This window comes from Talpa europaea (assembly GCF_964194135.1).
Source record: "Talpa europaea genome assembly, chromosome: 2".
In the NCBI taxonomy this organism is placed as follows: Eukaryota; Metazoa; Chordata; class Mammalia; order Eulipotyphla; family Talpidae; genus Talpa; species Talpa europaea.
This window is the reverse complement of record NC_140068.1, coordinates 35,131,828-35,144,722: the sequence shown is the minus strand read 5'-3', so window position 1 is coordinate 35,144,722 and position 12,895 is coordinate 35,131,828. Positions and strand designations below refer to the sequence as shown.

Genomic DNA, 12,895 nt, shown 5'->3' with positions numbered 1-12,895 from the left:
GACTGAAATTTCCCTTTACTTATGGAAAAATATGTCAGAGATTTGGAAACATAGTATTTCAACATTACTCTTTCAAATTATTCTTAAAAACCTTAAACTAGGTACTAGTAGAGTTTCTTTAAGAAAATCAGACACATAAATTTTACCCAAACCAAAAAACAGATAAAGTTGCCAATAACTAAAATTTGTCAGATTAACCTACTACTATATAAACTGTTCACCATACTTTATTCTAGTTACATTTTCTCAAAAGTCTATTGGAATAAATAAAAATATACAATTTAAAAATGTAATAGTAAATTAATAATATAAAGTAGTCAATAGTGCCTATCAAATATGTTTCATAAACTAGGCATTCAATATAAGTTTAACATATGGACCTTTACACTCACCTTAATCAAATTTAAGTAAATCTTCTTTTGCTATTTTGAGTAGGCTATTACTTTGAACACACACAATCACACAAACATATGCTTGCCCTCCAAATGAGATGTACTTTCTTTATATAGTGTTTCACTAGGGAAAACATGAAGAGCAATAAATGTAATACTACTTAGTATTTTTGCTCTGAAATGTTTTCTGAAAGAAATGAGATTCTGCTAAGACTGACCAAGGAGGAAAGCTGAAAAATGTAAATACCCGTGAACAGACATTCCGCAAAATAAACATAATATTTCAAATCAGAAAGTCTAATGTCTAAAATTTTTGCATACTCAAAATAGCATTTAATTTTATTAGAAAAAGAGCAAGGCAAACAAGGATGCAAAAATTTATTCAGAAATAAAAATTCAGCATTTGCCACAGGATTAGTTATAGTTTTGATCTAATCTCCCATACATACACTGAAGTTCATAACAAAGATCTGGAGGTGATAAAGCATTCCATGTAATTCAAGACTGGTGTAGATTAAATATAAGTATCCTACACCCACACCTCAAAAATACTGAGGATTTGGTTCTAGACCACTACAACAGTAAAGCAAATACTGGTAAAGTGGGTCACATGAATTTTTTTGGTTCCAAGTGCATTTAATTACATTTCTACTATACTGTATATTATTAAGGATGTAGTACTACTATTTCTTTTTTAAAAAAGTATATACCTTAATTAAAAGTATTTCATTGCTTAAAAAAATGGAAAATATTATCTGAGTCTTCAGGAAGACTTTTTATTTATTTTAAAAAGGCTATTAACTTTTTTTTTTAAGATTTATTTATTTATACAAGCACTGGGGTACAGGCCAGAGGTGCGGGGTTGTGGGGGCGGTGAGAGAATTCACCAGAGACAGATCAGAGAGCAGAACAGGCAAAAGGACCAAAGTACACTGCTAAGGAGAGCAGGCAAGACAGGAGAGGTCTGCCTTGCCACATGGGAATCTCCCCGGCCGGACGGGAATCAAACCAACACTGCTGAGGCTGTAGACAGTTTCACAGCGCTGCGCTCAACCCACTGTGCCTCCAGGGAAGCCCAAGACTTTATTTTTAGCAGAGGGTTTTGCCTCCATGTTAATGACTGCAGACTAACTAGGATGGTGACCATTGAAAGTTGGGGTGGCTGAAGTAATTTTTTTTAAATGACAATAATGAAGGGTGGTAAATCGATTGACTCTTCTTTTCACAAAAGATTTCTCAGCTGTTTGATAGCATTTTACTCACATTGAGCTTCTTCCAAAACTAGAGTCAATCCTCTTAAAGCCTGCCACTACTTTATAAACTATGTAATATTCTAAATCCTCTAATTTTATGTAGTCTTCTAAATCCTGTTGCCATTTCCACAATGTTCACAACCTCTTCACTAGGAGCAGATTCCATCTCAAGAAACCAATTTCTTTGCTAATCCATAAGAAGCAACTCCTTATCTGTTCAAGTTTGATCACGAGATTGCAATACTTCAGTCATATCTTCAGACTCCACTTTTCATTCAAGTTCTTTTGCTATTTCTACCGCATCTGCATTTACTTCCTCACTGAAGTCTTGAATGCCTCAAAGTCATCCATGAGGGCTGGAATCAACTGCTTTCAAGCTCCAATGAACAGTGATATTTTGATCTCTTTTCAAGAATCATGAATGTTCTTAAATGATATTTTGAATGTAAATCCTTTCCAGAAAGTTTTCAACTGACTGCCCCCATCAGAGAAATCACTATCTATGCCAGATATAGCCTTAAAAATTGAGTCTAAACAACTCCATGATCCATAGGCTACAAAATGAGGTTGTGTTAGCAGGCATGAAAACCACATTTATCTCCTCCTACATTTCCAACAGAGGTTTTTGGTGATCTGCTGCATTGTCAATAAGCAATCATATTTTGAAGGAAATCTTTTTTTCTGAACAGAAGGTCTCAATAACAGACTTCAAATACTCAGTAAAGCACATGCTATCATTCAGGCTTTGTTGTTCCATTTATAAAGCACAGGCAGAGTAGATTTATCATCCCTCTCAAGAGCCCCAGGATTTTCAGAATGGTAAATGAGCATGAAAGCCACCAGCTGCATTAGCCCCTAACAAGAGAGACAGTCTGTCCTTTGAAGCCAGGTGTTCACTCATCCTCTCCACTTGTGGAAGTTCTAGATGGTATCTTTTTCCAAGAGAAGTCTGTTTAGTCTACATTGAAAATCTGTTGTTGTGTGTCATCACCTTCATCAGTGATCTCAGCTAGAGCTTCTGAATAACTTGCTATAGCTTCCACAGCAGTGTTTGCTGCTTCATCTTGCACTTTGATGTCATAGAGATGGTTTCTTTCTTTAGAGCTCATGCAACAACCTCTGCTAATGTCAAACTTTCTGCTGCAGGTTCCTCACTTGTCTAGGTCTTCATGGATTTGAAGAGAGGTAAACCCTTGCTCTAGGTAAGGCTTTGGCTTAAGGGAATGTTGTAGCTGGTTTGTACTATTTGACCAATGCAACTTTCTCCATGTCAGCAATAAGGCTGTTTCAGTTTCTTCTCATTCACAGATCATCACAACAGATACAGTAATGATTAAAAAAAAAGTTTGAAATATTGTGAAAAGTACCAGAATGTGATACAGGCATAAAATGAGTACATGGTGATGGAAAAAATGCTGCTGATAGACTTGTTGGATAAAGGATTGCCACAAACATTTAAACTGAAGGTTTGAACATTATGCTATTTATTCCCACCCCTCCTCAGGTGTTTATTTCCAAAGACTAAGGAACACCAATTCTGACAAGTTTAACTAGTGTCCTTTTCACTCAAAAGTGGCCTGTAGGATTTAAACTTTCTGTGGGGGCCTCCCCAGTGGCGCAGTGGTTGAGCGCTGGGTTGCGAAGCTGCCCGCGGCCTCTGCGGCGCCGGTTCGATCCCAGGCTGCTCCCCGGCCACTGGAGGAGGGTCCCACATGGTGCGCAGACCTCTCCTGCCGCCCGCTGCTCCCCTCAGCAGTGTACTTCGGTCCTTCTGCCTGTTCTGCTCCCTGCTCTGGTTCTGGTGAATTCTCTCACCCTCCCGCGCTTCTGACTGTACCCAGTGCATGTATAAAACAAACAAACAAACAAACAAACAAACTAAATAAATAAAGCATGCCTCTATAAAAAAAATAAAAAAATAAAAAAAATAAAAATAAAAAAAAAATAAAAAAAATAAACTTTCTGTGGTAAAAAACCAAGTATGGCATTAAAAGTTTCTATTATTGGGCCTCTCTGATGGCACAAGGGGTTAAGACACAACCTATGAAGCTGTCTGCAGTGCGAATGGATCCCCAACAAGGGAGCAGCAGACCCTTGGTGCAGCAGACCTCCCTTGACTCACCCATTGCTACCTTCAGCAGTGTATTTCAGTCAATCTGCCTGTTCTGCTCCCCACTCTGTCTCTGGCAAATCCTCTCACCCCCCCCCCACACACACCTCTGGCCAGTTCTTGTATGCATAAATAAATATTTTTTTAAAAAGTTTCTATTATTCACATATTTCTATCACACAGCATAAAATTCAAATTTATTTAAATGTGCACAGAAAACTTAAATCTTGTAAGATAAATATAAAGGTCAGAATACCTACATTCTATCAACCCTCCCCTAGCCCTTTACTTCCTATTGTCATTCAAAAACTAACTGCCTTTATAGGTTACTCTTCATTCATCTCAAATTTAAGAGATAAAAAATTTTCAGAAATATTTATAATTTCTAGAAATACAATCTTAAGAATTAAATGTATTAATTTACTTAAAATGACCAGATCACTTCAAGCACACTTCAATGAACACTTGTATTCTTATTACTTTTTAAGAAGTTGTCAATTACACAGGCGAATTTGTGGTGGGAATTTCACAGGGACTACACCTGGGAGGAGAAAGCATACATTTGCCCAAAAATGAAGAATGATGTAAAATATATATAAAATAAAATAATTTTTTAATTAAAAAAAAGAAGTTGTCCATTAGAAAAGATGACAAAGGATTTTCAAAAGCAAACAAGGGTGGGAGGAGGGAGGAGAGAGGAAAGACAGAGGTGCAGGCAAAGAAAAAAGTTGAGAAGAAAGAGATGGAGGAAACTGGAAAGCTTCCAAACTGCTTTTAGGAATTTCAGCAACAATCCAGTTAAGCAAAGAAAGAACATTTAAAATAAACGCATGGTAGTAACATTGATAGCAAGTATGACAGTCTCTAAATCAACATAATTAAATTTTTTTAAAGCCTGAAATGACTAAAGCTGTTAATAAAAACAGAAAAATATTAGGACATTTTTCTGAGGCTACAAAATAACAGCTCGGTTACAAACTTGCCAAAGCTACAGTTACAAACTGTACAACCTATATATCCAGGGTATGGGTAAGGCACAAAAGTCTCTGGTTTGGATGGTCCGTTACCAACAATCTGTGACCTCATGCGAACCAATGAGTTATTAGAAAGAAGGCAGACAGGGAAAAACCAAATCTGCTGGTACAGTTGCCCCTCTCTTAGGCAAATTCAGAGGCCTGAGTGCAAGTTCAGATTCGTTAATGATCAACTACAAAATCTTCAAATGCCTTTGGGTCCTCAATTTCCATACCCATAAAATGAGGGAGGTCAGAAATTGAGGTTTGCTCTAGCTCTGAACCTTTGAACTCTAAAGGCAGTCCATTTATAAGACTTTGTCAATAGCTGTCATGCTTTTGTTCACACATGTAAAATAAAAGAATTTAATTCCAACCACTCAACCATGACTAAGATTACATAAAAGCTACTGTATAACAGAATGGCAAAATTGCACTTTAATGAAGGAGAAGAAGAAAAAGAGGCTTTTGGCATGTGCTAAACTAAAACAACCCCAATCATAACCCAAACAGATTATTATGAAACAGTTCTAGGTAATTCAAACAAGACAACCAGTGAAAACTCAGTTTTATTTAAGGTAGAGAAACCAGGATTGTTTGAAAATATCTGGTATTATAGGCCTGATTTGGTATTGTATAAACCTAGGTAGATCAGATCAGTTTTCAGCCGGGATAGAAGACAGTTATTAAAAGAGGAGGAAGAAGGGGCCTCCCTGGTGGCACAAGAGGTTAAGATGCAACTTATGAAGATATCCGCAGCCACTGCAGCATGAGTTCGATTCCCGGCCAGCCAGGGAGCTACCCACATGGTGCAGCAGACCTCTCCTGACTTGCCCGCTGCTCCCCTCAGCAGTGTATTTCAGTCAGTCTGCCTGTTCTGCTCCCCACTCTGTCTCTGTCTCTGTTCCCCACTCTGTCCTCTCACCTCCCACACCTCTGGCCTGTACCCCAGCTCTTGTATGTATAAATAAATCTTTTAAAAAATAAATAAAAATAAAAATAAAAAAGAAGAGGAAGGCTTGTTGCTAAGCACAGAAAACTTAGAGAAACTATTCCTGCTCTTTAGAACCTCATATTTTACCTTAAGCAGTTACGTCTGTAATTGGTGGCTAAGTTCTATCAAAAGTACAATCATGTAAAGAGGCATTGAATGAGCAGCTAACAGGATATTACTTTCTATTGAGAATCCAAGACAATCAACATTCCAGAGCATGGGGCAGGGGAGATGCAGATGCTGGAGCAGGTTTTCTTGGGGAGAGCTAAGGAACAGTGCATAGCCATGAAGGGGAAGGTGGAAGTGGTTGCTTACACGTTCTGCACCTAACACATAGGGAGAAGGGCATTGATCAGACCACTTAAAGAGCTTGGGTATGTGCCTTAATGTTCAAATATATGTTCAAAGGACACCTAACTCACCTATGGAAAATCTAGATAAGCAACTGGATGAAGAGGACTGTGAGAGCAAAAGAGTGGGCTGAATGCAGACCACCCCCAGAGCTTATCTAGACAAAGAATGAGTGATTCCTATGGGAAAGAGGTAGAGCAAGCTGTGGTGCAGTCACCTGAAACCATGCAAGAGGGTGACTTGGAACTTTGACAGACCTCAGCAAAATGAACACAAAAGGTCCTGCCCATTCCAAGAGGCTGAGGTATTCTCAGTGTCAGGTATTTGAGGTGAGAAACATTGAGCAACTGATGTGGGAGGTGGAGAAACCACAAGTGAAAGACAACTTTTTTTTTTTAAATAGGCAAAGGATGATATTTAAACATCTGTTAAACCTACAACAGTACTGAAGCCAGATCACCATGTAAGAATCAAGTAAAAGTCTGCTGCTGCTCCTTCCTCTCATCCTTTCTTCCCTGTCCCACTGGAGAGGGGTCAGAAACCAGGACGGGAGAGAAAAAGGCTTAGACAAGCCTGATCAGAATAAAAAATCAATGAAGCCCCCCGGCCCACATGTACTAGGCATCTGGGAATGGGGAAGAAGCTTCATTATAATTCAGCTTTGGTTGGGAGCTCTTTTTTGGTACTGGACATTTTAAAAATCATACTGAGACTTTTTCAAATTTGCTACTGCAGAAAGAATGTATTTTTTATGAGCAACAAGAAAAGTCAAGTTATCCATGAGCAGAGAATGAGCCTGTATCACACAGTAGATTGAAAGGGACAGGGAGAGGCAAAAATAACACTGTTTTATGTGCACACAAGTCCAGCTTTTCAACCTAATGAACTAAAGAGTCAACACAGTTGAGAGTACACAAAAGTGATCTTATGAAACATAACTCAACCCATCCAGCTTCTCTCCCTATCCTGAGATGGCTTAGTCACTAACAGTTCCAGAGATCTGTCAGCACATGACTCAAGAATCTCATAGGAATTCTTGAAATTTGACATGAGCAAGCTAAATATAATAGATTCACTTTAAAAGGTGGAGACCATGTCTTGCTCCCTCTTGTACCTCTAATACTTAGCCAAGTGCCCCTCACATAAAAGGTGCTTAAAGAACTGCTTCTCTATGAGATGGTTGCTACGCTAGGTTCTTAGGAAACTGAATCTGAACAAGATGTCTTCAGCTAACACTGTTTATTTTGTTAAAATACATTTTAACTCTTAATATCTGCGAAATTACAAATTACTTTCACCTTTATTCTTTTGAAGCCAATCAAATGGCCAAAAAATGCATACTGCATTTCAATACTGCACTACAACAATGTAGAATATGAAAATTTTTAACTTTGATATTCAAATAGGGAAAAAATGACAGTATGCTTTTTAGAGTTTAGCAGAAAATTCTCAAAAAAATGCAATATTACATAATGCCATTAAGTTCATTATGTATTTGCTAATTACTTTGTTTGGCATACAATATCTATTTTCAATGACAGCTTGAATTAAAAGTATACTATCTTGGGCCTCCCCCCGGCCTCACTGGGTTAGGGTCCCACAGGGCGCGCAGACCTCTCCTGCCGCCCGCTGCTCCTCTCAGCAGTGTACTTCGGTCCTTCTGCCTGTTCTGTTCCCCGCTCTGGCTCTGGTGAATTCTCTAGCCCTCCCGTGCTTCTGACTGTACCCAGTGCTTGTATGAATAAATAAATAAATCTTTAAAAAAAAAAAGTATACTATCTTAAAGAGTTATAGTATCATTATTCCTCTTTTAAAGATTAGGAAACTGAGACAGTATTTAATGACTTACTCAAGGTCACACTAGCAGTAAGTGTTTTAACTTAAAACTGTGTCAGATTCCCAAATCACACTAACCACAGTGCTGAAGAGTTGGATTCTATTGACTCATGCCCCCCCTCAGTCCCCCCCCACACACAAAATCCTACTTTAATCGTTACTTTTATGTCTAATTTTGAAACGTAAGTTATTGTCAAGTTCCAACCATACTTCTATTAACATACCTCTACTGATGTAAATAAACTATTCATGAGTGACAATTCCATACAGCAGATAGAAGGAAAGTTTCTAATTGCCAACATATTGCTCATGATGTCCTCCTCATGGTATATTATCTACAAAAGTATATGTGACTACAAAATTTGACAGCTTCCAGAATGGATCATAAGGGAAGATCTTATTATATGTTTCAGAAACCGAAGGGTGTTGGCTGCAAAAGAGTCCTGTTATCAGAGTGTTTCATTCTTGGGTCTTATTTTACTAATAAAGGCAAGAGGAAGGGGTGGGTGAATCCCGACATATTTCAGTTTAAGTCAGTTTTTCTCAGTGTGGGATGATACCGCATTGCTCACCCTAGGAACATTTAGTATTGTGCAGAGAAGGTTTATAGTCACAACTGGGTGGGGGGGCGGGGAGAGAGAGAGGGAGGGAGAGATGTATGCTATTGCAACCTGCTAGGTACCACCAGGGATGCTGCTAAAATCTTATAGTGCGTAGGACAGCTCCCTTCCTACCCCCAGCCTTGTCTAATAGGAATTATCTAGTCCAAATTGCCGGTTGTGCTGAGGTTGAGAAAACCTAGTATAAGGGATTAAATGTCTTAGCAGAGAGTGGTGTAAGTGTTTAGAGATTGTAACTATAAACACTAAGTCAAAGCATCCAAGTAACTGAGTAAAGACTAGTTGTGGGGTAGCTTCCTGCCTCACTGGAGGTGGGAAGTGCAAAGAAATAAAGTGATAGCAACTTCTACTCAATACTCCTACTTTTAACAGTTGCTCTGCATTTCTTTTTTGATAATAACCAGGAAATTGAAAAATCATAAAAAAGAAAAGCAGCTTACTGAAGAGATGAGAAACAACTTTTATTAAACGGTCCCCAGTTCCATCGCCAAGTGTTTCTATTACAGCAGGACTCTAGAGGCTTACAATCCAAAATGAGAACAATGGGTGCTGTGGCCGCACCATAAGAGAAAATCAGCATAAATAAATATTCATGTGTTTCATTGTGGACATCAGTATTCTGAAGACCAAACACTATTTCAGAAGCCTGGCTTTTAGCTCCCAGATGTACAAATGCTCTGATGGTATACTATTGTGATTCCTTCTTATTCCTTCGTCTGATTTTGAGGACCTTCTCTCACAAGAACAGTAAAAACTCAACATGTAACAACAGAGCTGACATAAAAACAAAAAGCAAAACTTCATAAAATGTTGCCTTGCTTTGCATGCTTGAGTTTTAAGGTTTTGTACTTGCACCTTTTTCTTTGCTCTTTCATCTGATCCGTGGTCCTTTCATGTTATCTTTCTTTACCAACAGTCACATTTCCTCCCCCAAATTTTTAACCCTTTTTTCATCCCCTTTTTACTTCCATTTCCTTTCTCCTACCCTTCCAACTCTGATTTACTTCACACTCTCAAGAGTGCTAACTAGCAAGGGAATTACATAATGATAATTTGGGAGCTGACATACTTTAGAGGTTATCTAAAAGTAAACCCTCAGGAGGCACACCTCTCATCCACTTACCAACACTTCAAACAGGTGGTTAGACGATTCAGCTTAAATACATTTAGGTGGATCACTTCTATTAACTTTCAGAAACCACAAATCACTTCTTCTCATTTAATGTGTATTACCAGATAGTTTAGATATAAATAGAGCACTACAAGCGATCTGAATTGCTCTTGCTTCACAGACACCAACTCCTCATCATCAATATTTACTGAATTAGATAATACCTTAGCCATCCAAGTACCCTCCAAAACTACAGCTAGCCAAATGTGCAGACTTTTTTTGCTCTTTAAAAATTATCTTTTGATAGTCTGAAACATTTAACTAAATGCAGGAACATGATTCATCTAGTAAGCTTTGTTTTGACATTCTGTCAAGGTAAGGAATGATTTAAAGTCCCCAGAATGGCACACATGGTATGTTTTGTCCTTCCCACATCGCTCAGGTTCATACTCCCCCTAACTCTGTAACTGATAAAAGATATTTATTATTTCCGAAGATTCCAGGTCACGTTGGGTAAAGACAGCACTGTACTTCAGAGACTGCTGTAGTGTAATGCCTCGTGGAGCCTCAGCAGATGCATGAAAGCAAAACTAGAGGGATTTGTTACTGTGGAATAAAGAAAGTAGGCACTAATTTGTACCGCGCTGACTAGCCCTTAAAGGCTAACCGGGTGTAAGCTCTATAACCCCAGTTCGTGCAGTTGAGCTGCCTCGTTTAAATGAACGCCGCCAGCGTTCTACAGAAGTTTGAACGGTTCTTGGAGGTAAGTCTCCGGCTGTTGCTTCCCCCGAAGAGCCCCCCTTCAATCCGCCCCGCGCGCAGAGCCAGCAGCCTTCTGGGCTGGGCAGGTGAGTCCCGCGCGGCCCACACCTGGGTCGCCCCGTGCCAGCCCCGCCGGCGCGCCCTTACCTTGGTAAGCTGGGCGATCTTCTTGCTCATTTTCAGGTGTAGGTCCTGGCTGTAGTCCATGCTGTGCCCCGCCTGCTGCGCCGCGGCCGGCGAGGGCGCAAATTTGGCTGCCCCGGCCGCAGAGCCGCCGTAATAGTGCTGCTGCCAGCTCATGCCCGGGGTCGCCATCTTCCCGACAGACCCCGGCCGGGGCAACTGTCCCCGCTCTCGGGGGGCGGGCCGCGGAGCGACGGCGTCTGGGAAGCAAGAGCCGGGACAGGTGCCCGCAGACCCGACACCCGGCGCCCGCCCGCCGCAAGCGCCCTCCCGCCCGAGACCCCCGGGTCACCCGGGTCCAGGGACGGGGCAGCCCCGCCGACCCGAGGCCGCGAGCGGCGAGGCGCGGACCAGACGCCGGGGGTCCGGCGGCGGTTGCCCCGGGGGGCTCGCCGGCGCCTGCGCTCAGATCGCGCCTGGCAGGTGCGTCGCGGGCCGCGTGGCCCCGCAGCTCCCGCTCCCACCTGACACCCGGGTCCGGCGAGGCGGCCGCCGCCGCCGGGGCTGCGGAGACAGGAGGAGACGGGGCGGGCTGCTGCGGGGGGAGGCGGGGACAGGAGGAGGACGCGGGAGCCGCGGGGCCGCGGTTTCCAGGGCGCGCGGCGCGCGGCCGGGGGAGCGCGCGGGGATGGCGACGTCATTTCCCCGCAGCCAGGCCCCGCCCCGCGATGGGTGAGCCGGACCCAGGGGTGAGGGGCTTTGCCCTGCAGCCTGCGCCCGGGCACCCTGGCCGGTGCGGGTCTTGGCGAAGCGTCCGGCCAGCGAAGATGGGGCCGTGTCACCTTGGGTTTGCAGAACGCGTGGGGCATTGCTTAGCCTTGCCACGTGCATCACTGTCTACCTTGGGCCCAAGTGACTGTACCCCAAGAAGAGCGACAAGTTCACATCCAGCTCTTCCTCAGCGATGACCCCAGCACCGCAGAAGGGGGTAATGAAGCGGAGGGGACTCTTAGAATCCCTGCCCGGACTCTGCCTTCCCAACACACAAATATGATCGATACAATATTTTAGATTGACCTACTACGCACTGGCCAATGTTCCTCATTCAATGCCAAGTGTAATTGTGGAGAGAGCACTCACTTCACCTGTCGATTGGTGGAGCATTGCTCTCCTACATTTCCTGTCTTAACGGAACTCCAGATAATTATATATAAAATCTTAATTGTCTGCAAGCAAAGGGTGGGGAAGGCGAACAGAAGCTAGAGCAAGCTGTCAGCTCCTTTAGGATTTAGAGCTGGGCCCAACTAATCATTACTTGTGCATTTACTCTACCTAAGTATATATCCTACTGATTTTCTGGTAACATCTCTAGCCCTGCAGGTCAAATGATTTTTAACTTGTACCCCATGTTGAAATAAAGTCATTTAGGGCAATCTTAACGCAAGCTTTAGAATATAGAATTGTGCCTATTTTAAATATAAAATCTGTTGTTATGCAGTTTTGTGACACAGAATTCCCCACATTATCTATGTAATTTTTCTTTCGCATGCAATTAACTATTTTATAAATCTGCTTCGAAGCCAAATAAACATATAATATCTAGTTGTGACAAAATCTAAGCCAACAAGGTAAAGATTGAATCAGACCCTGAAATACTTCTAGAATTATAGGGATTCCAGAAAGGAAGACTAAATTGGTGACATCTTTACAAAGATATTAGACAGTCAACCACCATGACTCAACACACCTTCCAGAAAGAAATGTTATCAGACTCTGAGGATCTCAATGGAGCAAAAACAAATATGTATTTTTTTCTCCCTTCTTAAGCTCTAATGGTTAAGTGAAATGAAAGAGAATTAAGAATTAGAGTTATTTCATAAAATTCTAGACATAAAAGATGTGCAATCATTTCAGAACTCTCAAGTCATTTACATTCTAAGCAGAAATATATACTCAAAAAACTCCATGGTTTCTGAATTTTTATGACTAAGTCTTGTTAGAGCAAAGGTGTTTTTGTTTTTATTATCACAATATTGTGGAAAGAGTTTAGGATTGAAAAGAAGGAGACAAATGTGTAGCCTCAGGTGAGTCACTGATCCTCTTGCTTCCTCAAGTGACTCCTCTGAGAAAAGACAGACTTACCAGCCTCTTTCAGAAGTCAGAGGCTGTGACCCTCATCCACTGATAGTTCACTCTGAACTCCATGATCCAATTTCCTGCTATCACTATACAACTTAGCCAAAGTGGAGCCTTTTCCTAAATATTTTGCTTAAAAGACACCCAATATTACTTGTGAATTTAACATTTTTTGGCTTATCACAGCAGGATAA

At 41.3% G+C, this 12,895-nt stretch overlaps 1 protein-coding gene across 1 annotated transcript in view; it reads right to left on the bottom strand.

The window, feature by feature from the left end:
- FAM184A (family with sequence similarity 184 member A) overlaps positions 1–10,757 on the bottom strand; it is a gene marked incomplete at both ends in the record, with an annotated part of 92,867 nt that extends 82,110 nt beyond the window's left edge. The window contains one exon of the mRNA XM_084228200.1: positions 10,590–10,757. Within this exon, the coding sequence (XP_084084326.1) occupies positions 10,590–10,757 (168 nt within the window). The remainder of the gene's footprint in view (positions 1–10,589) is intronic.
- Positions 10,758–12,895: the final 2,138 nt, after the last annotated feature.